General features: G+C 44.3%; 1 protein-coding gene across 2 annotated transcripts in view; it reads left to right on the top strand.

Annotated features, from left to right (window-relative positions):
• Positions 1 to 25,692, top strand: part of PCDH15 (protocadherin related 15) — a 2,659,104-nt gene that overhangs the window by 1,624,304 nt on the left and 1,009,108 nt on the right. For both annotated transcript variants that reach the window (XM_073548247.1, XM_073548246.1), the window contains exon 19: positions 7,064 to 7,192. In XM_073548247.1, the coding sequence (XP_073404348.1) occupies positions 7,064 to 7,192 (129 nt within the window). The remainder of the gene's footprint in view (positions 1 to 7,063; positions 7,193 to 25,692) is intronic.

Genomic DNA, 25,692 nt, shown 5'->3' with positions numbered 1-25,692 from the left:
TGGACTGCAGGGAGACGGCTCCGAGCCTACTGACAAAAGAAGACTGCTGCCTCACTTCAGCTCTCGGCTGCGGCCTACTCGCAGCCATCTGCGGCCAATGCCACCTCACTCCAGCTCGTGGCTGCGGCCTCCTCGCTGCTGCCCACAGCCACTGCCGCTTCACTCCCGACCATGGCGGTGACTTCTCCTTTGCCGCCCGCAGCTGCCACCGCCCCGCTCCAGTCCATGGTAGAGGCTGGGCCTGTGCCCGCTGTGAATCCTCCAGTTCAGCCGCAGACTGCACCTGTGGCCTATCAACCGTCACTTACCACTGCTGCCAGCCCCCATCAGGGAATTGCGACCTCCACATGTGAAAAGTGGTGGTTGAAAAGCCACAGGCTCAGCCTGCGGCTACACTGGAGGATCTGCGGCGGGTAGAAAGGGCCAGCCCCTACCACGGACTAGACCGGGGCGGTGGCAGCTGCGGGCGGCAAAGGAGAAGCCACCGCTAGAGATGAGCAACTTTGCCTTTTTTCGGGTCAAGTCGGGTTTCATGAAACCCGACTTTCGCAAAAGTCGGGTCGAGCGTAATCGGCCGATTATCGTGAAAAGTCGAAGGCCGACTGAAACACGAAACCCAATGCAAGTCAATGGGAAAGAAAAGTCGGCAGTGAGTGGAGGACAGGAAGCAAACCTACAGTGCCCATTTTAATGCCAAAAACATCAATTCTTATTACTTAAGCTTGTCAACCTTAATTTACTTTATAGTAATAGTCAGGCATTGAAAACTGGGGGTTATTTGACTAAAGTTGTGTGGGGGGTAGGGCTGGCTCCAGATTTTCGTGGGCCCTGGGCCAAAGAGGGTCACTGGGCTCCTTTAACACATGCCACAATTCATGATCCTCTGATACAGCAGAGAAATAGCAGTATAGTACAATGAAAAATACTTCACTTCTTACATCACATGACTGAGATCCATTTTAACCCCTTCACTACCAAGGGTGGTTTGCACGTTAACTCCCGGAACAATTTTTACAATTCTGACCACTGTCCATTTATGAGGTAATAACTCTGAAACGCTTCCATGGATCTCTGTGATTCTGACAATATTTTCTCTTGACATATTGTACTTGATGTTAGTGGTAAAATTTCATTCAAATAACTTGTGTTTATTTGTGAAAAAAGCAGAAATTTGGCGAAAATTTTGAAAATTTCACAATTTTCCAACTTTTAATTTTTATGCTCTTAAATCACAGAGATACGGCACAAAAAAAACTTAATAAGTAACATTTCCCACATATTAACTTTACATCATGACAATTTTAGAACCAAAATTTTTTTTCGTTAGGAAGTTATAAGGGTTAAAAGTTGACCAGCGATTTCTCATTTTTGCAACACCATTTTATTTTTATGGACCACATCACATTTGAAGCCACTATGAGGGGTCTATATGATAGAAAATACCCAAAAGTGAAATCAATCTAAAAACTTCACCCCTTAAGGTGCTCAAAACCACATTCAAGAAGTTTATTAACCCTTTAGGTGCGTCACAGGAATTTTTTGAATATTTAAAAAAAAATGAACATTTAACTTTTTTTCACAAAAAAAATAATTCAGGTTCAATTTTTTTTATTTTACCAAGGGTAACTGGAGAAATTGGAATGCAAAAGTTATTGTGCAATTTGTCCTGAGTGCGCTGATACCTGATATGTGGGGGGGAACCACTGTTTCGGCGCATGGCAGACCTCAGAAGGGAAGGAGCGCCGTTTGACTTTTTCAATGCAAAATTGGCTGGAATTCAGATCGGACGCCATGTCGCGTTTGGAGAGCCCCTCATGTACCCCACAAGTGACCCCATTTTGGAAACTAGACCCCCCAAGGAACTTATCTAGATATGTGGTGAGAACTTTGAACCCACAAGTGCTTCACAGAAGTTTATAACGTACAGCGGTACTATTAAAAAATCATATTTTTTCCACAAAAATTATCTTTTCACCTCCAATTTTTATTTTTCCAAGGGTAGCAGGACCCTAAAAGTTATTGTGCAATTTGTCCTGAGTACACTGATACCCCATATGTGGGTGTAAATGAATATTTGGGTGCATGGCAGAGCTCGGAAGGGAAGCAGCGCCATTTGATGTTTTTGGCTGGAATTGAGATCGGACACCACGTCGCGATTGGAAAACCCCTGATGTACCAATACAGTGGAAACCCCCACAAAAGACACCATTTTGGAAACTAGGCCCCCCAAGGAACTTATCTAAATATGTGGTGAGAACTTTGAACCCCCAAGGGCTTCACAGAAGTTTATAACATACAGCATACAATTAAAAATCATATTTTTTCCACAAACATGATCTTTTCACCCTCAATTCTTACTTTTCCAAGGGTAACAGGACCCTAAAAGATATTCTGCTGTTTGTCCTGAGTGCGCTGATACCCCACATGTGGGGGTAAACCACTATTTGGGCGCATGGCAGAGCTCGGAAGGGAAGCAGCGCCATTTGACGTTTTTGGCTGGAATTGAGATCGGACACCATGTCGCGTTTGGAAAGCCCCTGATGTACCAAAACAGTAGAAACTCCCCACAAATGACACCATTTTGAAAACTAGACCCCCTAAAGAACTTATTTAGATGTGTGGTGAGCACTTTGAAACCCCCAGTGCTTCATGGAAGTTTATAACGCCCGGGCGTGAAAATAAAATTTTTTTTATTTTTTCCACAAACATGATCTTTTAGTCACCAATTTTTTTATTTTCCCAAGTGTACCAGGAGAAATTGGACCCCAAAAGTTGTTGTCCAATTTGTCCTGAATACGCTGATACCCCATATGTGGGAGAAAACTACTGTATGGGCACACGTCGGGGCTCGGAAGGGAAGTAGTGACTTTTGTAATGCAGACTTTGATTGCATGGTCTGCGGGTGTCATGTTGCTTTTGGAGAGCCCCTGATGTACCTAAACAGTGGAAACCCCCCACAAGTGACCCCATTTTGGAAATTAGACCGCTAAGGAACTTATCTAGATGTGTGGTGAGCACTTTGGACCCCCCAGTGCTTCACAGAAGTTTATAACGACCGGGCGTGAAAGTAAAAATATCGTATTTTTTCAGCAAACATCATCTTTTAGTCCCCATTTTTTATTTTCCCAAGGGTAACAGGAGAAATTGGACCCCAAAAGTTGTTGTCCAATTTGTCCTGAGTAAGCTGATACCTCATATGTGGGAGAAAAATACTGTATGGGCACATGTCGGGGCTCAGAAGGGAAGTAGTGACGCTTTGGAATGCAGACTTTGATGGATTGGTCTGTGGGTGTCATGTGCATTTGGAGAACCCCTGATGTACCTAAACTATTGAAACTCCCCACAAGTGATCCCATTTTGGAAACTAGACCCCCCACGCAACTTATCTAGAAATGCGGTGAGCACTTTGAACCCCCAAGTGCTTCACAGAAGCTTATGACGCCTGGGCGTGAAAATAAAAAAATCATTTTTTTCCACAAAAATGATATTTTTGCCCCCAATTTTTTATTTTCTTAAGGGTAACAGGAAAAATTGGACCCCAAAAGTTGTTTTGCAATTTGTGTCCTGAGTATGCTGATACCTTATATGTGGGGGTAAAACACTGTTTGGGCGCATGGCAGAGCTTGGGAGGGAGGGAGCACCACTTGACTTTTTCAACGCACAATTGGCTGGAATTGAGATCAGACGCCATGTTGCATTTGGAGAGCACCTGATTTGCCCAAACAGTGGAAACCCCCCAATAATAGCTCCAACCCTAACCCCAACACACCCCTAACCCTAATGTCAGCCCTAACCCTAGCCCTAACCCTAGCAGTAACCCTAACCCTAACCCTAGCCCTAACCCTAGCCCTAGCCATAGCCCTAACCCTAGCCCTAACCCTAACCCTAGCCCTAGCCCTAACCCTAATGGGAAAATGGAAATAAATAAAAAAATTTTATTTTATCATTTTTCCCTAACTAAGGGGGTGATAACAGGGGGTTTGATTTACTATTTATGGCGGTTTTTATGTTTGGCAGCTGTCACACGCTAAAAGACGCTTTTTATTGTAAAAATAGTTTTTGCTTCACCACATATTGAGAGCTATAATTTTTCCGTATTTTGACCCACTGAGTAATGTGAGGTCATATTTTTTGCGGGACGAGTTAACGTTTTTATTGGTACTATTTTCGGGCATGTGACTTTTTTTATCGCTTTTTATTCTGATTTTTGGGACGCAGAATGAACAAAAACCAGTGTTTCATGAATTTCTTTTGGGGGGGTGCATTTACACCGTTCAGCGTGCGGTAAAATTGATAAGGTGGTTTTATTCTTTGGGTCAGTACGGTTACAGCGATACCTCATTTAGGTCGTTTTTTTATGTTTTGTCGGTTTTATGCAATGAAAACTATTTTATATAAAAAATAATTATTTTTGCATCGCTTTATTCTGCGAGCTATAGCTTTTTAATTTTTTTGCGGATGACGCTGTTTGGCAGCTCGTTTTTTGCGGGACAAGCTGACGTTTTCAGAGGTACCATGGATTTTTATATGCGTCTTTTTGATCGCGCGTTATTGCACTTTTTGTTCGGTGGTATGATAATAAATCATTATTTTTTGCTTCGTTTTTTATTTTTATTTTTTAAGGGGTTCATTAAAGGGGTTAACTAATGGGACAGTTTCATAGGGCGGGTCGTTACGGATGCGGCGATACCAAATATGTGTACTTTTATTGTTTTGTTTTTTTTATTTTCAAAAAATGAATTTATTGGGGAATATTTTTTTTTACTAATTTATTTAGCGATTTTTTTAAAATTATTTTTACACTTTTTTTTTAACTTTATTGCATTGTCCCAGGTGGGACATCACTGTCCTGTGACAGATCGCTGATCTGTCACATCACAGATCACTGTGACAGATCAGCAATCTGTCACAGGCACTGCTGCAGACTTCCTCATGCCTGCGCTTTGAAGGCAGTGAGAAAGTCAGCTCCCTACAGGCCCCCGAAGGTCCCCGTTGCCATCGTGGATCTGGGGGCCTGTAGAGAAAGAGCCCCCCGCAGCAGCGCTGCACATTGCGCTGCCATGGGGGGCTCAGGGAAGCATGGAGGGAGCCCCCTCCCTGCCGATGCTTCCCTTTAACCCCGGTACACCACGATCATGTTTGATCGCGGTGTACAAGGGGTTAACGTGTCGGGGGTGGTCCGTGACCACCCCTGACACATTGTGCCGGGTGTCAGCTGTGATAATCAGCTGACACCCGGCCGCGATCAGCGGCGCTCACCACGCTATGACGTACTATCCCGTCCCTGGGAATTATGTCCCAGGGCACATGGACGGGATACTACGTCTGATGGCAGAAAGGGGTTAAAGAATACTTGTTATTTCAGGTGATTTTGCAGAATAAGCCATTTTGTGTGTGTACATGTGGATTAACACTATTTTTGGTCATTATATGACTTGTGTCCATCATTCTCCTCTAAATGCAGTATTTCTAATTTTCAGTTGGCTCTTATCCAGTAAGTGGAGACTAGCAGCTTTCATTTCTCCCATATTACGTAAACACAGACACTTGGGATTTGTACTCTTTTGCCATCCTATAGAACAACAGAATGTTAGCAGTATAGTTGTAAATTCATCACTAGGTGCAAATAAAACACTTACTAGAAAACAGCAGCAAGATCTGTCTATGTCTCCTTCTGTTTATGAATGATTAACCATAACTAAGAATAGAGCAATAAGTTCCAAAAGCACTGGCACAAAACAGAAACAAATAATGATAAATGCGGGATAGAAAAAATTAGGAATAAAATGAATATTTACAAAAATATTACAAAAATGATTAAAAACAACAGGTAATGTTGATGGGTGAACCAAGAAAAAAAACACCAACACCACTAAGGATAAAAACAGGAGTGGTCCTAATACATACTATAAAGCATGGTCAATAGATGGTTAAATATGTACAATAGTATGCGCAAGGTGTAAAGACTCGCACACCTGACACACAATTCACAGATGCTTCATCAGGGCACCTTTACCCTTGACCATGCTTTATTTATTAGGACCACTCTTGTTATTAATACTAGGGGTGTTTGATTCTTGGCACCAGCCAATTTTGTGCACCCAAACACTCAAGAGAAGCTGCATAACAAACTGTACTGTCCATTTCTCCTGTTACCCTTGTAAAAATGAAAACTTTAAGGTAAAATCAATATTTTGGTATATTTTTTCCTTCCACATTGATTTAATTCTGGTGAAGCCCCTAAAGTGTTAATAAACTTCTTGAATGTGTGTTTGAAGACTTTGAGGGGTTTAGCTTTTAAGATGGTGTCATTTTTGGGTATTTTCTGTCATATAGGCCCCTCAAAATCACTTAAAAATGGGTTTTATGTGGTCTCTAAAAAGATTGGTTTTGTATATTTTGCTGGAAAAATAAATATTGCTGATAAATTTGTAACCTTTTAAACTTCCTTATAAACAAAATTAAGTTTCAAAATGTATGCTGATGTGAAGTAGACTTGTGGGGAATGATTTTAAAAGTCTGAAAATTGCTACATTTTCCAATTTTTTTTTGTACATTGTTTTTATTTTCATAAGTAAAAACAAATCATATTGACCTAAATTTAATATGACGCACAACTTGTCACTGGGGTGATGCATTGAAGCATTCCAGAGTTATTACCTCATAAAGTGACACTGGTCAGAATTGAAAAAAATTGGCCTGGTCAGGAAGGTTTCACATGTGAGAACCATACTTGCTTTGTCCACAGTGGATATATGGTTTTCTGAAATTACTGCTCACCAGGAGAACTATTAATATTCTTTTCTGATTCCAATCAAAAACTACTATGCAATGATTATATAATGTCTGTCAAATGATTTTGTTTACTGTTTTGAATGACAGATTTTATGAAGCTTCTTAGGCTATTCTTCCTCTCCAGAAAGGCTCTAAGCAATTATGTGAAAATAAGCAATATACAGTTTTCTATGAGTTTGTAAAGAGAACGAGCACATTTCAGCGAATCCACTTGAGCCTGTATGAAATATGTTCTGCTGGCACTAAACTAAGATACATTTTCTTGTAGACCTCAACTGCTACTGTTAATGTGCTGGTGACGGATGTGAATGACAATGACCCGGTCTTTGATCCTTACCTGCCTAGAAATCTCTCAGTTCAAGAAGAAGAAGTGAACGCTTTTGTGGGTCAAGTCAGGGTGAGTGCACCATTATTTAATTACTGTGCTGCAAAAAGTAGATGTTTGGGTTTTCTTTTTCTTATCAAGTCACCCTTAACCTATCTACATTTCCATTTGCATGTAAAAATACAAAAGAATTTTGATGGACTCATGCAGACGCTATTTCTCCTGTATATTTTCCTTCTGGTTTAATAGACTGAATAATTACTAATTTAAAAGTTGATCACAGCTGCCCCGAAATGTACAATGAACAGCAATATTAACATAATCATTAACTGTTTTTATCAAACTCATGTTTACCTTAGATGGAAGGTTATAGCTAAAAAATGATTTAATCATTTGAAATTTGAAATCTTAAACTTTGCAAAAATTGTCTCAAATTTGATTTACAGTGAATTGATTCATTGTAAATCACAAGTGCAGGCACTCCCTGAGGTATAAACTAGAAATGTTCTGTAGCTTGCCAAACATTAAGCATGAGGGTGCATCAATCATGGGGATGCAGCAATCATGCTTTGGGGTTGTGTTGCAACCAATGGCACAAGGAACATTTCTTGGGTAGAGGGAAGAACCGATTCAATGAATTTAAACAAATTCTAAGTGCAAACATAAGATCATCTGTTTTAAAAAAAAAAAGCTGACGTTGAAAAGAAGATGGCTTCTACAAATGGATAATGATCATAAACGCACGTCAAAATCCACAATGAACTACCTCAAAAAGGAGCAAGCTGAAGGTTTTACAATGGCCCTCACAATTCCTTGATCCGATCATCATTGAAAATCTGTGGCTAGTCCTCAAAATACAAGTGCATGCAAAATGATGCAGGAATCTTACAGAACTGGAATAATTTTCCAAGGAACATTTTCCAACAGGAATTGAAAGACTCTTGGATGGTTCCAAAAAGCATGTACAAGCTGTGATATTTTCAAAAGAGTGTGTTATTAGGTACAAACCATGCAGGATGCACCATTCTTTTCATTGGCCCATTTTCCTTTTTGTAATTTTTAAAATTAAAAAATTACAATATATGTATTCTTTTGTCAAAAATACAAAGGAAATGTGTTATCTTTAACTTTAACACTTTTCAAAGATCCTTCATCTTGCTTACCTGTTCACAATAACAGTAATTTTGCAGAGGGGTGACAAAATTTTTACATACCACCATAATCTGGATATGTCTGTAAGTTGAAACAGGGCCAGGAAAAAAAATACTGACCTCACCAGTGACCCCTCCTGTCCCAATGCTTTCCGTCCGCCATGTGGTTTTCTTCTTTCCATCATCTGGTGCTCCAAATCTTCTGACTTTTTCACTATTGGGCAGGACTTATGGCTGCTTTCAGGCCTTGAAGGTTAATGCGCATTATAAGGTTACAAGATGAAAGTCATGAGCTTATGACACAGTGACCTCCAGGGCTTGGATACTGGTGGAAATCTTAAAGATGTGTCATGCAAAAGGGGAAAGAAGAAGGCCACCTAGGTGAGTATACGATGGATTTTTAAAACAATACTCATAACATTGATTTGTCTCCTTTTTTATGTCACCGGGTGCACTGCATCTCTGCCCTCTATATTATACAGTAGGTCGGGACTTTCAGCAGTGTCCAAGCAGAAACCTACTGTGTATCACAAAGTTGAGAAGATGGTGCAACATTATGAAGCCCATGTCAGCTTCTTCACTATAGGTCAAGATCCTGGCCTAGATGTGGCTGAGAGCCTGGTCTACAGTAAAGAGGCCAGAGATGAGGTCAGAGAAAAGGAGAGGACTCAATAGCGATCAGAGAGGTAAATGGGTAGGTGAGTATGTTAGGTTTTTTTTTAGAAATTTAGAAGTGGGAAATATAGAGCACAATAGGGTAATGCCCTATGAGGGGAGAGTTCTATAGTGTTGGTTATGCTCACCTGGTGAAGTTGTGACAGGCAAAACTCCTATGTAGGCATGAAGAAAAACAGCTGCTGCTGCCTCATGGGTGTTGGATACATCCTCCAGGAAATATTGGATCCAGTTGGATGAACATATAAGGTTGGCCGCTATATGGTGTCTGTATGGAAAATTGTCAATCTTCGTCTATTTTTGTAAGGAGTGACAGATGCTGTCTCCGTATAGTTTTGACCTTAATCAAACAGCAGATGTACGAAACTGTTTGAAAAGCGGACAGTTCTATAAGGTGTAGGTCTGGAAAAATGGAAAATCTCCTCTGTTTGTTTTTCCAGAGTCACACACGGCTTGTATTTCTCCGTGATACCAGTCGGTACACGGTAGTGTGTGAGGAGCGTACACCGCTATACGGTGTCTGTATGGAAAATTGTCAGTCTCCGTCTATTTTTATACGGAGTGACACACGCTGTCTCTGTATAGTTTTGACCGTTCTCAAACAGCAGATATACAAAACTGCTTGAAAAGCGGACAGCTCTATAAGGTGTAGGTCTGGAAAAATGGAAAATCTCCTTGGCTTGTTTTTCCAGAGTCACACAGATAGCTTGTATTTGTCCATGATACCAGCCGGTACACGGTAGTGTGTGAGGAGCATACACCACTATACAGTGTCTTTATGGAAAATTGTCAATCTCCGTCTATTTTTATACGGAGTGACAGACGCTGTCTCCGTATAGTTTTGACCATAATCAAACAGCAGATGTACGAAACTGTTTGAAAAGCGGACAGTTCTATAAGGTGTAGGTCTGAAAAAATGGAAAATCTCCTCGGTTTGTTTTTCCAGAGTCACACACAGATAGCTTGCATTTCTCCGTGATACCAGTCGGTAAACCGTAGTGTGTGAGGAGCCTACACCGCTATACGATGTGTGAAAAAATGAATGCTCGGTAACTCACCAGAACAAAATAATAAAAGTTGGAGTGCTTTGAAAAAAGCAGTTTGAACAGCAGTGTGCACACAGCAATGCAGCTATCAGGTAGCCTTAAAAGGCAGCCTAATCACCACCAGTGCTGCTGCACACAACAAAAATCCTCCCCTTTCACTGCACACTAGCTGTACAGTGAAAAGCGCTATCAGTAGAAGCAATTTTTTTTCTTCTTCCCTGCCTAACACTCTCCCTTATACAGAATCAGCAGCAGCACCTCTCACTATTCTAAGATCGGCAGAAGTAAGGTGGCGGTCGGTGGTCACGGCCTTTTATAGCCACTGTGATGCCACACAAAGCTAGCCAATCACTGCAATTCCCTTCTCTAAGATGGTGGTGGCTGCTGCCCATGTCATTGCATTGCCCACAGTGTGCGTACTCCATCATTGGCTGAGAAAAGGCGCTGGAAGCATTATTTGAAACACGACTTTGGCGCTCGGCTCGGCGACCTCGGCGACCTCATGGCCGACCTCACGCTATGGTCGGGTTTCGATCCGCGAAACCCGACTTTAGCTAAAGTCGGCGATTTTTGAATTTGACCGACCCGTTTCGCTCAACAGTAAAATACATATATAAAAATATATTATATGTATATTATAATATATATAATATATATCTAGTCACCGATAGATGTGCTGCCTCATAGCCTGAAATGCAGTGAACTCTTGAGCTTGGGAGAATGCCAGTTAATTTTTCCACACTGCAGAGTTCAGCGCGGGTCAGGTAGGCAGAGAGGGCAAACTCAGTGACGTCAGCGCTTGTCTCTGAAGCAAGTGCTGGCATCATCTCAGTCATTCAGCAGTGGTTTACAGCTGGGGCGGTCGCACTAGCACCGCTCCAGTCTGAAAACTGAATATGGCCCCAGATACGGATTACAGCATGGGACTGGACACCAGAGAGGTATGGTATATTGTTTTTTTTTATTTTTTATTCATTACAGGAGATTGAGGGCATCGTTTGGACTAGCAGAAGAATATAGATGGGAAAACAATGTGCTATTTCTTTTCATTAAAATACTTTATTCTGCATGTGTGTTTATTTAACCCTTTACAAACTTTAGGATTAGTAATGGACAGGTGTCTTATTGACACCTCTCCATTACTAAGCCAGACTTACTGTCACCTTACAATATAATGGTGACAATAACCCCTTATTAACCCATATGCCACCAATACAGGGCAATGGGGAGAGTGTTGTGAACATTTTTGACCTGGCTTCTGAGTTTGGGCTCCATCTGGTGGTTGCTGCTGGTAATGGAGCTGGTTTAGCTGACAGAAGTCAATCACCTGAGCAGGATGATGCGAGGTCAAGTGTTACAGACTGGGGAGATTTAAGTGAGCAACCTTCCCTCAGCTCTTGCTGGTGATTTGGTTTGCTTCCTGAGCACATTTTGAAGTCTGCTTGTCTCCTGCTCCGTCCTGCATCTTTCAGATAAGTTATTTGCCTTATTGAATCTTTTTTTGCATTGGATCCATTTTTGCTTGTCTCTGATTTTTGCTTAGCTGGTGTGAGTTCAGCCTGGTTCCCTGTTGGGACCTATACTGGACCCTGTTCCATATGCCACAGCGCTTGTTAATCTTTTTAGTAACCAGTTCACACCAGAGTTCTGATTTAGTGGGGGAGAGGTCGTGTGGCCTCGGTATTTTTCATGTCAGACGTGTTGGATTTTTCTTAGGGTTTTTTGTGTGATTGTAGACAGTATACTTTCCTGTCCTGTTTTATATAGACAGTTTGGGCCCCATCATATGCTTGCTCTATTCTCTGCCTGTGTTTTGTGCTTCTTCTTGTCTCACTGGCAATATATGTTTGAGGGCTATCTATTCCTTTGTGGTTCTACTCCAGGGCAGTTAAGCTTTCCCATTTCTCTCTTTAGGCTTAGTTAATTCTGTGGCTGTGCCGAGGTGTCTAGGGCATCATAGGTATGTCCCACGGCTAATTCTAGTTATGTTGTCAGTTTAGGGGTCTGCAATCCGCTAGCTACCAACCGCTCTGGTTATCTGGTTGCCTAGTCTATTCCCCGTTGTCCTTCTCAGTTACCTAATCATAACAGGAGAGGCTAAGTGCCGGAATTGGTGCATCTTACAGATGCACCTTTTCTGGGGTGGCTGGGGGCAGATGTTTTTAGCCAGGGGGGCAATAACCATGGTCCCTTCCTAGGCTATTAATATCTGCCCTCAGTCACTGGCATTCCCTCTCTGGTGCAGAAAATTGCACCGGAGCAAATTACAGTTTTTTCAGTGAAAAGAATATTTTATTAAATACATACAGGTCCAACATTTTACACCCACATACTACTAACAGTATTAGGCTGGTTTCACATTCGCGTTAAAACAATGCTGCGCACTGCGTCGTTAAGCCCCACCCCGATCCGGCTCCCTGCCCGCCTCATCCGGGATCACCGCCTACTTTCGCATTTGCACGCATGCGATCGGCGCACCCTATCTTTAGCATAGGGTGCGCAGATCATGCGCTGCCAGTGTGAAAGTAGCGTGCTGCGCAGTTTTGACGGTGCGCCGTGCGCGCCGAAATGCAACATGCTGCATTTCGGCACGCACGGCGCACCGTCAAAAGTGCGCAGCACGCTACTTTCACACTGGCAGCGCATGATCTGCGCACCCTATGCTAAAGATAGGGTGCGCCGATCGCATGCGTGCAAATGCGAAAGTAGGCGGTGATCCCGGATGGAGCGGGCAGGGAGCCGGATCGGGGCGGGGCTTAACGACGCAGTGCGCAGCGTTGTTTTAACGCGAATGTGAAACCAGCCTTAGACACTGATGTATATAAATCTAACTGTTCTGCATGGGTTTACTGTATGTAAACCATGTCTCCTATCCTGTCGAGTTCTGCATTGATTTTACAGAAGCCAAAAATGAAATAATGGCTATTCTTCTATCTATCTTTCTGTGCAATATAAATACATATATATATATGTGTGTCACTGACATACATATATATATACATATATATATATATATATATATATATATATACACCTATTCTATGTGTATATATGTGTTCTATCTATTCTTTTGTAACTTGTCAGTGTGATTGTATGGTATAGCCGCATATAAATTGCCGGCTTTTCAAAGGACACCGGTGCGTAAAATTGCACAGCACTCTCATGGTACGATTGCTGTGCATGTGCTGTGCAATTTTTTATCACATCCATTAACTTCTATTGCGGGATGCTATCCGTTTTCTGATGACAATAGCAGCATGCTGCGATTTTTTTCCAGCCCGATCTTGATACGATCTGAGCTGGAAAAAAAACGCAGATGAGCACACCATCATAGATTAACAAAGGTCTGAATTCAATCCGATTTTTTTATCAGATTGAATTCGTCCAATTTCATCGCAAGTGAGCATGAGCTCTAACACTCGCTATCACTGAATGACACCTCTTTCTTTGCACTAAGGCTAACATGATACATTTGCTCACACAATGCCTAACATAAAGCACATACTGACTCGCTGACATCCTCTTACTGATACACTGACATGTTGCATTTACTGACACTGACATTCTGCTCTCACTGACACATTGACATTCTGCACTCACTGGCACTGACATTTTGCACTTACTGACATGGACATTTTGTATTTACTGACACACTGAAATTCTACATTTACTGACACACTGACATTCTGTGCTCACTGACACATTGACATTCTACATAAGCTGACACATTGACATACTACATTTACTGACACATTGACATTCTGCACTTACTGACACATTGACATTCTACATAAGCTGACACATTGACATTCTACATTTACTAACTCATTCACATTCTACATTTACTGACACATTGAAATTCTACATTTACTGACACATGAATATTCTACATTTACTGAAACACTGATATTTTGTGTTTACAGGCACAATATTCTGCTCTTGCTAACAGATTGCACTTACTCCAAAGACATGCTGAAAAGGAATATTGGTAGCCCTATGGGGACTAGTGATGATGTCTATAAAATGCTGTGTAATATGTTGGCACTATACCAGCGATCTTAATAAATAAAAAATTCTGAAACAAACTCACATTCTGTCATGTGAACTACTGTTATAAACTGTAATAGGAGTAGTTTATAAATAATGACATCAAAATTTCTCCCAATATTGTGGCAACTTCCTTCATAAACAATTTTGCATCATCACTCTGTACATTTATGGTTCTTCAAAGCTGCTGTTAAAGTCCAGTGCTGTAAATATATGGCAGCGATAACAAAAGCTCTATGGTTGACCTTCATCCACTCGATCAATGGTCAGCATGAACGAGAGCACAGATTTCCTGATGAAGGAAACTGTGTTTTTTCCAAAACTAGTCGGAGAGGAATTGGTCCACTGTGCACCCTGTAATCTATCACATAACCGGTGACATCACGAAGGTCCTGTTGGCTCATCTCACGCCACAGCTTCACATCGTACACACTGCACGCTGGCGCGCCGCTGGAAGAGGGGAGCGTGGAGTATCTGTCACCGGCCGGGACAGCACTCCTGAAGAGCCGTTGTATTAACCCACGTTTATCTGGCAAACATCATTCATGACTTCACATCAAGACACACAGCACTCTTTACTGGTCCTCTGGAGTCCAGACATTCACTCAGATTACACCTTAAGGTAATAACTACCTAACTTGGAGCAATCCAATTCATTTGTGTGTATTTTTTAGGAAACTACAAGCTAAAGGGGTTCATTATTAAGCGGAAATTTTAATTATTTATTTATATTTTATTGATCACATTGGTGGTGTGTTCCTAATTTGCAGAAAGTGCTCCTTTCTCTTTTCTACAGTTACTAGCGCCACCTACAGTCTATACTAGAGAACACAGATTTGTTTATTTAGCTCCTAAGGGCTCCATACACATTAGATAGATGTCAGTAGAATGATATTTATGTCAATCAATTGGCTGACAATCATCTCAGTCGACTCTCCCATACACAGAAGTACTCGTTCAGCTGGGTGCTCCTGTGTTCCCCATGATAAACCACAGACTGACACATCAGGTGGCAGCTTACCTCTAGGAGAGCAAAGTGATCATCAGTAGAGTTGAGCGATTTTTGGTTTTTTAGGGTCGCGTTTCGTTTCGTAAAACCCGACTTTTCCAAAAGTCGGGTCGAGCAAGATCGTCCGATTATAGGGAAAAGTCGGGGTCGTCCCGAAACACGAAACCCAATGTAAGTCAATGGGGAATAAAAGTCGGCAGTGAGAGGAGGACAGGAAACACACCAACAGTGCCCATTTGAATGCCAAAAGCATCAATTCTTCTTACTTAAGCTTGTCAACCTTAATTAACTTCATAATACAAGTTACGCACTGAAAAATGGGGGTTATTTGGCTACAGACTGTGGGGGGGGAGGGCTGGCTCCAGGTTTTCATGTGCCCTGGGCGAAAGAGCGCCCCTTTAACACATACCACAACTCATCATGCTCCGATACGGCAGAGAAATAGCGGTATAGTACAATGAAAAATACCTCACTTTTTACATCTCATGACGAGGCCCATCTATTTCTCCATACAGAATCATTGGTCCCATATAATGTTTGAAACAGTATATGATGAGCTCCACATAATGCTACAGTATATGTTGGACCCCATGGATGAAGTTCTACTGTCTTATGGGCCCAAATAATGCTCCAAACATAATGGGCCCCATTTCTAATGCTCTAGTGTATAATGGGCCCTGTAAATGCTGCTCCAGTGTCTGATGTCCACCTTTGGAATGTTCCAGTGTATGGTGGGCCCCATCTATCATTCTCTGACGGTGTTAGGCCCAGTATGGATTGCACGTGATTGCACAAAGGAGAGAAAGGGTACCGTATCCCCAGATAACATGTATGGATAGTGTACACATTCAAAATATATGTCTATACATCAGGAGGCAGGCTCAGACGGTGTTAGGCCCAGTATGGATTGCACGTGATTGCACAAAGGTTAGAAAGGGTACCGTATCCCCAGATAACATGTATGGATAGCGTACACATTCAAAATATATGTCTCAGGAGGCAGGCTCAGACGGTGTTAGGCCCAGTATGGATTGCACGTGATTGCACAAAGGTTAGAAAGGGTACCGTATCCCCAGATAACATATATGGATAGCGTACACATTCAAAATATATGTCTCAGGAGGCAGGCTCAGACGGTGTTAGGCCCAGTATGGATTGCACGTGATTGCACAAAGGTTAGAAAGGGTACCGTATCCCCAGATAACATGTATGGATAGCGTACACATTCAAAATATATGTCTCAGGAGGCAGGCTCAGACGGTGTTAGGCCCAGTATGGATTGCACGTGATTGCACAAAGGTTAGAAAGGGTACCGTATCCCCAGATAACATGTATGGATAGCATACACATTCAAAATATATGTCTCAGGAGGCAGGCTCAGACGGTGTTAGGCCCAGTATGGATTGCACGTGATTGCACAAAGGTTAGAAAGGGTACCGTATCCCCAGATAACATGTATGGATAGCATACACATTCAAAATATATGTCTAAGGAGGCAGGCTCAGACGGTGTTAGGCCCAGTATGGATTGCACGTGATTGCACAAAGGTTAGAAAGGGTACCGTATCCCCGGATAACATGTATGGATAGCGTACACATTCAAGATATATGTCTCAGGAGGCAGGCTCAGACGGTGTTAGGCCCAGTATGGATTGCACATGATTGCACAAATGGTTAGAAAGGGCACCATATCCCCAGATAACATGTATGGATAGCGTACACATTCAAAATATATGTCTCAGGAGGCAGGCTCAGACGGTGATAGGCCCAGTATGGATTGCACGTGATTGCACAAAGGTTAGAAAGGGTACCGTATCCCCAGATAACATGTATGGATAGCGTACACATTCAAAATATATGTCTCAGGAGGCAGGCTCAGACGGTGTTAGGCCCAGTATGGATTGCACGTGATTGCACAAAGGTTAGAAAGGGTACCGTATCCCCAGATAACATGTATGGATAGCGTACACATTCAAAATATATGTCTCAGGAGGCAGGCTCAGACGGTGTTAGGCCCAGTATGGATTGCACGTGATTGCACAAAGGTTAGAAAGGGTACCGTATCCCCAGATAACATATATGGATAGCGTACACATTCAAAATATATGTCTCAGGAGGCAGGCTCAGACGGTGTTAGGCCCAGTATGGATTGCACGTGATTGCACAAAGGTTAGAAAGGGTACCGTATCCCCAGATAACATGTATGGATAGCGTACACATTCAAAATATATGTCTCAGGAGGCAGGCTCAGACGGTGTTAGGCCCAGTATGGATTGCACGTGATTGCACAAAGGTTAGAAAGGGTCCCTTTTCCCCGGATAACATGTATGGATCGCGTACACATTCAAAGTATATGTCTATACATCAGGAGGCAGGCTCAGACGGTGTCAGGCACAGTATGGATTTGACGGCCCAGATTACACAGCGGAGGAGCAGGGAGAGGTAAAGATTGCAAATGCTGGGGCCCTGCCCAAGCAAGGGGGGCACACTCGTGGGCGTCGGTACTGGCACTGGGCCCCTCATAGTACAGCGGTGTGTCTGACGGCGGGTGTGCACCACCACCGTCAGAGACACTTGATTGCACTATGAGGGACCCTGTGCCAGTGCCCGCGCCCAAGAGTCGGCCTACCCACCTGTCCAGGGCAATGGCACTCGCACGGTGTCGTGCGCTAGGTGGTGACCCCGGCCATGGGGGGGAGGCAGCACAGTTAGGGAGTTTTAGAAAGTGGCATATGTTGATGTTGGACATTCAGCTGATGCAAAAGGCGAAATAGGTGAAGTACCAGGAAGAGGTGGACCAAAGCAAGCCATTTTTCTGTCACCCTATGTGTCATCAGGGGAAGGTGGGACAAAATCCTTGGAAACCCATGCGTGGTTCATTTTAATGAAGGTTAGATCATCCACATTTTGGGTTGACAGACGGGTCCTTTTTTCTGTCAGGATTGATCCAGCTGCACTGAAGACTCTTTCCGATAGCACACTTGCAGCTGGGCAAGCGAGCTCCTGTAAGGCATATTGGGCCAATTCAGGCCAGGTGTCCAGTTTAGCGGCCCAATAGTCAAAGGGGAATGACCTGTGTGGGAGAACATCGATATGGGAGGAAAAGTAGTTTGTAACCATAGTTGACAACTGCTGTCTCCTGTCACTTTCCATCGATGCAGTATTACCAGTTGTGTGAGCGGTATTTGAAAAATCAGTCCACAACATTGTCATGAAACCCCTGTCTCCAACGCCACTTCTGCTGTGTGCACCACGAACACCTCTGCCAAGCTGCCCCCGGCCCGTACGGCTCGTGTGAGAACCATCACCGCTGCTGTGTGCTGGGAATGCCTCAAGCAACCGATTTACCAGAGTTGCTTGTTTATTAGCCAATATTAGGTCAAGGTTCTCCTGTGGCATGATGTTTTGGAATTTGCCTTTATAGCGTGGATCCAGGATGCTGGCCAACCAGTAGTCGTCATCGTTCATCATTTTGGCAATGCGGGGGTCCCTTTTTAGGATCCGCAAGGCATAATCTGACATGTGGGCCAATGTTCCCGGTGTCAATGATGCACTGCGAGTGCTGGGTGGAGGAGCACTTTCTGGCAAATCCACATCCCTCCAGTCACGCACAAACCCTGTGCCAGACCTTGCCACGCCAACATTTTCACTTGCCCCACGAGATGCATCCTCCTCCCCTAAGTAATCATCCCCATCATCATCCTCCTCCTCCTCTTCTTCCTCCACCTCGTCCAGGAGAGGTCCCTGAGCAGACAATGGCTGAATGTCATCAAGGATTCCCTCCTCCTCTTCCTCCTCATCAACATTGGCTGCAGACGCCTGCTCCTTAAGGTGCGTCAAAGTTTGCATGAGCAGACGCATAAGTGGGATGCTCATGCTTAGGATGGCGTCATCTGCGCTTACCAGCCGTGTGCATTCCTCAAAACACTGAAGGACTTTACAAAGGTCTTTCAGCTTCGACCACTGCACACCTGTCAACTCCATGTCTGCTCTCAAAGTGCCTGGCCGTGTATCCTCCCACAAATGCATTATGGCCTGCCTCTGCTCGCACAGCCGCTCCACCATGTGCAGGGTGGAGTTCCACCTTGTTGCAATGTCGATAATGAGGCAGTGGTTGGGAAGGTGGAGCAATCGCTGCAGCTTCTGCATATGAACGGAGTGTACAGGCGACCGGCGGATGTGCGCACACAGTCTTCGCACCTTCTGGAGCAGGGCTGTTAACTCCGGATAATTTTTGAGGAAGCACTGCACCACCAGGTTCAAGGTGTGAGCCAAGCAAGGTATGTGGCTGAGTTTTGAAAGGGCTATGGCTGCCACAAAATTACGGCCGTTATCACTAACTACCTTGCCTGCCTCAAGATGTACACTGCCCAGCCATGACTCAGTTTGTCGCTTCAAGTACTCGGCCAGCACCTCGGCGGTGTGTCTGTCGCCCAAACACATCATCTGCAACACAGCCTGCTGACGCTTTCCACTAGCTGCTCGATAGGGGGACACATCATGTGCAACAGTGGCAGCTGCAGATGGAGTGCTCGTACGACTGTGCTCTGTGGACGAGCTTTCGCTTCTGGAGGAGGAGGAGGAGGAGGAGGGTCGAACGCCTACAGCCAACTGTTTCCTAGACCGTGGGCTAGGCAGCACTGTCCCACCACCGCTGTCCCCTGTGGACCCTGCATCCACCACATTAACCCAGTGCGCAGTGATGGACACGTAACGGCCCTGGCCATGCCGACTGGACCATGCATCAGTTGTGAGGTGCACCTTTCCCCTCACTGACTGCTTGAGTGCATGGACAATGCGGTCTTTCACATGATGGTGGAGGGCTGGGATGGCTTTGCGAGAGAAGAAGTGGCGACTGGGTAGGTCATAGCGTGGTACTGCATAGGCCATGAGTTCGCGGAAAGCTGTGCTTTCCACCAACCGAAAGGGCATCATCTCAAACGAGATTAGTTTGGCAATGTGGGCGTTCAAACCCAGTGTACGCGGATGAGAGACTGAGTACTTTCTTGACCTACTCATAGTGTCTGGGAGGGTGAGCTGGACTTGAGAGCTGCATATGGTGGAGGTAGCGGTGGACAGGGCGGACTGAGAGAGGGTTGATGAAGGTGATGGAGTTGGTGTTCATTCTGATGGCCTAGAATCAGTCTTTCGTTGATATAACAGTGGGATTCCCTGACTGCTGTGGTCTTGCAACAACACTTCAACATTTGCTGCTGTGCTAACCGGTGGGCTTACAGTGGGGGAAACAATGTAGCGTTGCTGACTACCTTCGTTGTGATCAGTTGCACATGTGGCACTTGAGGTTTGGTGTTGTGTCCACGCTTGCAAGTGCATGCTGGTTAAATGTCTAAGCATGCAACTGGTATTCAAATTTTTCAGATTTTTCCCTCGGCTAAAGGTCTTTGCGCACTTCTTACAGATAACCTTGGCCTGATCATGAGGATTTTGTTCAAAAAAGTGCCACACTGCACTCTTCCTACTTTGGCAGACATTTTGCGGCCAAGCACCCTGTGATCTTTTGACCCTCTGGACAAGCTGTCCAGCAACTCTTTTGATGTTTGGAACCTGTCTTTGGAGTGCTCCGGGCCTGCCAGATAACAGCTGTTGCGATGTCGATGTCTGCTGTGGATGCTCCTCATCTGAGCTATTGGAAGCAGCACCCTCTTCCCCCAATGGATGCCAATCTGGGTCAACAACTGGGTCATCCATCACCTCCTCTTCTATGTCATGTGCACCTTCCTCTGTGTCACCGTGTATGGTGGTATAGTGTGCGGGAAGGGGCACCTGAGTCTCATCAGGGTCAGAATCTGGCTCTGTACACTGCGAGGACAATGTAGTGCTCTGAGTGAATGTACCAGCAGAATCATCCATCAACGGCTGTGCATCAGTGCACTCCATGTCAGATTCATCTTGGCCTGGGTAATTCACCATTTGACTTGATAATCCAGGCATGGTATGTGAAAACAGCTCCATGGAGTAATCAGTAGTATGGCCTGCGTCATCCTTCAATCTTGGTTGGGGTGAAGGACACAAGGAAAGGTGTGGTTCATGAATATGAGCCTCCAATGACGACTCAGTGCTTTAACTTTTTACAACTGAAGAAGAGGAGGCGATAGAGCTGGAGGCTGAGTCAGCAATGTAAGACAAAACTTTTTCCTGATGCTCTGGCTTTAAAAGCGGTTTGCCAACTCCTAGAAAACTAAGCGTTCGAGGCCTTATGTAGCCAGACGATGACGCAGGGTCAGCACCTCCTGCATTCGGTCCTATTTTGCTCTTGCCACTACCATCAGATCCACCACCAACACCATCATTACCAGCTGCCAACCCCCGCCCAATTCCACGGTCTCTTCCACCAGCCTTCCTCATTTTTGGTAGAAATGTAGACAAAATCCAACAAACTATATAGTAATGTAAAACAAGGTACAAGGTGTCTATAGGACAGGGGAGATTTTGAATCTCTGCACACACTTTTGGACACTGGACACTTTTGGATTGTGTGAGGCCCACTGATATCTGAGCGCTATGTCACAGGCTCGATGGCACAGCTGTGACCAAAGTGACTAGAGGATAAGGGAGATTTTGAATCTCTGCACACACTTTTGGACACTGGACACTTTTGGATTGTGTGAGGCCCACTGATATCTGAGCGCTATGTGACAGGCTCGATGGCACAGCTGTGACCAAAGTGACTAGAGGATAAGGGAGATTTTGAATCTCTGCACACACTTTTGGACACTGGACACTTTTGGATTGTGTGAGACCCACTGATATCTGAGCGCTATGTGACAGGCTCGATGGCATAGTTGTGACCAAAGTGATTAGAGGATAAGGGAGATTTTGAATCTCTGCACACACTTTTGGACACTGGATGGACACTTTTGGATTGTGTGAGGCTCACTGATATCTGAGCGCTATGTGACAGGCTCGATGGCACAGCTGTGACCAAAGTGACTAGAGGATAAGGGAGATTTTGAATCTCTGCACACACTTTTGGACACTGGACACTTTTGGATTGTGTGAGGCCCACTGATATCTGAGCGCTATGTGGCAGGCTCGATGGCACAGCTGTGACCAAAGTGACTAGAGGATAAGGGAGATTTTGAATCTCTGCACACACTTTTGGACACTGGACACTTTTGGATTGTGTGAGGCCCACTGATATCTGAGCGCTATGTGACAGGCTCGATGGCACAGCTGTGACCAAAGTGACTAGAGGATAAGGGAGATTTTGAATCTCTGCACACACTTTTGGACACTGGATGGACACTTTTGGATTGTGTGAGGCCCACTGATATCTGAGCGCTATGTGACAGGCTCGATGGCACAGCTGTGACCAAAGTGACTAGAGGATAAGGGAGATTTTGAATCTCTGCACACACTTTTGGACACTGGATGGACACTTTTGGATTGTGTGAGGCACACTGATATCTGAGCGCTATGTGACAGGCTCGATGGCACAGCTGTGACCAAAGTGACTAGAGGATAAGGGAGATTTTGAATCTCTGCACACACTTTTGGACACTGGATGGACACTTTTGGGTTGTGTGAGGCCCACTGATATCTGAGCGCTATGTGACAGGCTCGATGGCACAGCTGTGACCAAAGTGACTAGAGGATAAGGGAGATTTTGAATCTCTGCACACACTTTTGGACACTGGACACTTTTGGATTGTGTGAGGCCCACTGATATCTGAGCGCTATGTGACAGGCTCGATGGCATAGTTGTGACCAAAGTGATTAGAGGATAAGGGAGATTTTGAATCTCTGCACACACTTTTGGACACTGGATGGACACTTTTGGATTGTGTGAGGCTCACTGATTTCTGAGCGCTATGTGACAGGCTCGATGGCACAGCTGTGACCAAAGTGACTAGAGGATAAGGGAGATTTTGAATCTCTGCACACACTTTTGGACACTGGATGGACACTTTTGGATTGTGTGAGGCCCACTGATATCTGAGCGCTATGTGACAGGCTCGATGGCACAGCTGTGACCAAAGTGACTAGAGGATAAGGGAGATTTTGAATGTCTGCATACACTTTTGGACACTGGATGGACACTTTTGGATTGTGTGAGGCCCACTGATATCTGAGCGCTATGTGACAGGCTCGATGGCACAGCTGTGACCAAAGTGACTAGAGGATAAGGGAGATTTTGAATCTCTGCACACACTTTTGGACACTGGACACTTTTGGATTGTGTGAGGCCCAATGAATATCTGAGCGCTATGTGACAGGCTCGATGGCACAGCTGTGACAAAAGTGACTAGAGGATAAGGGAGATTGGATTGCTTTTAAAAAAGCAGTTTGTGGAGCAGTGGGTAAACAGCAATGCAGGAATGTCAGGAAGCCTTAGAAGGCAGCCCAACAACCAACACCACTGATACACCACTATATAGCCTCCCCTTGCACTGCACACACAGTGACTGGTGTGTTGTGCAGGCCAAATTGCTAGCAGCAGAAGCAGTTTTTTTTCTTCTCAGCAGGACAAAAAAAAAAATTGGGATTGCTTTTAAAAAAGCAGTTTGCAGAGCAGTGGGTAAACAGCATTGCAGGAATGTCAGGAAGCCTTAGAAGGCAGCCCAACAACCAACACCACTGATACACCACTATATAGCCTCCCCTTGCACTGCACACACAGTGACTGGTGTGTTGTGCAGGCCAAATCGCTAGCAGCAGAAGCAGTTTTTTTGTCTTCTTCCCTGCCTAACGCTCTCCCTACAGAATCAGCAGCAACCTCTCCCTATACTAAGATCGGCAGAAGTAAGATGGCGGTCGGCGTGCACGCCCTTTTATACCCCCTGTGATGCCCACCAAAGCAAGCCAATCACTTGCATGCCCTTCTGAAAGATGGTGGTGACCCGTGCCTATGTCATCACGTTGCCCACAGTGTCCGTGGATCCTGATTGGCTGAAAAAGAGCGCAAAACAAACTTTTGAAACGCGACTTTGGCGCGTAAGTCGCCGACCTCGTGGCCGACCTCATCCTAGGGTCGGGTTTCGTTTCATGAAACCCGACTTTGTCAAAAGTCGGCGACTTTTGAATTTTTTCGACCCGTTTCGCTCAACTCTAATCATCAGTTCAACATGCCCAATGGACATCTCTCCTGACCATTAGTCGGGCAATCCCCCATACATATTTAATTTTCAGTTGAACTTATTGAAATCGGTGAGTTCAGCTAACATTAGTCTAATATGTATAAGGGACTTTATTTCTCACTGTTTTTAGTGACCACAACATCTAAAGGGCCTGTCACACTAAGCGATATCACTGGTTTTGTAACGTAGCAGCGATATTGCTAGCGATATCGCTATGTCTGATACTTACCTCCGACCGGCTCCCCCGCTGATTAACGCTGATCGCGCGAGAACATCCTGGACCATTTCTCGTCGTCAGGTTCCTGCTGGGCTTCCTGTGGTGCTGTCGAGTGACGCCTGGACGTGGCCGGGAGGACGTCAGGATCGCCTTGTCTGACAGGTAAGTAACAACCCCGACCACTGCTATGTCGCAGCTGAGATCTGCCTGTGTGGCAGCTCACTAGTTACCACTTAGCGATGCACCAGCGATCCTCACCACGTCATATCGCTTGTCGGGATCGCTAGTGCATCGCTAAGTGTGACAGTACCTTAAGTGATTAAAACAAACACATCCACCTATCCTTTTCACAAGTTGACAATGTAAAGGCAATGCCCCCCTTAAAAAAACAATGACACATTTCACACTTTATTTGTATTATGCACCCTGATAAAAGATAAAATACAGTAGATTCTGATCAAAAAGAATACACGATAACACACAATGTTAGAAATAACCCTTTAAAGTAGTTGTTCACTACTTTTTCATTGATAGCCTATCTTTAGAAAAAGTCATCAATGTCTGATTGAAAAAGGTCCAACACCCAGCAACCCCACAATCAGCTGTTATCGATGCTGGTGGCAGCGGCGGCCGCCAGGTGGAAGTACTGATTTGCCGAGCTGCTCCATCTACTTACCGTGGCGGCCGCACGGTGCTAAACATCCGCCTCCTATGACCCAATGACAGAAGCCTCTCACCCAGCCAATCTAAGTCTGCACTAAATTTTTCATCTTTCTCTCTGAAAAGGCTATTTGCATATTTAAATTTCCAAAGGAGAATTAAATAGTCTACTAATCTCCATATGCTTAATTGGCACTCTCCACAAGAAAAAATCTTAACCCATAGTTAAACTGTTTATTCACCCAGCTAAATGCCAACAAGATGACTGCCCATTTGTTAAAGTGTTACATTTATATTACTTTGTCTTCGATTCTCGGCCTATTGACTAATATCAAGTAGAGTATCTTTTGAAAAGGCTGCTTAGAGAGTGGCTACCCTAGTTGATAGATACATTTATGCACACTGGGTATGGTGTGCTGGTGAGTACGTCAGGTGGCTTATATACTCATCTGATGGAACACATTGCCCTTCGGGATTGCTGCTATTAGACCGGGTAAGATTGAAAGCCGGAGATGCGTTGTCCTCCAGGAGGTGAGACCCTGGAAAATCCACTTAAATTTTGGCACATTGCACAAGCATTTCACGTTTGCTGAGCATTCACCATTTTCCTGGCCCTTTGGCCAGGATGTCACATTTCTTAATTGCCAGTCGAATGTCTGGTCAGTATAAT

This window comes from Dendrobates tinctorius, unplaced genomic scaffold, assembly GCF_039654945.1.
Source record: "Dendrobates tinctorius isolate UK_male_01 unplaced genomic scaffold, ASM3965494v1 ptg000156l, whole genome shotgun sequence".
NCBI lineage: Eukaryota > Metazoa > Chordata > Amphibia > Anura > Dendrobatidae > Dendrobates > Dendrobates tinctorius.
This window is presented reverse-complemented; position numbering and strand designations above follow the sequence as displayed.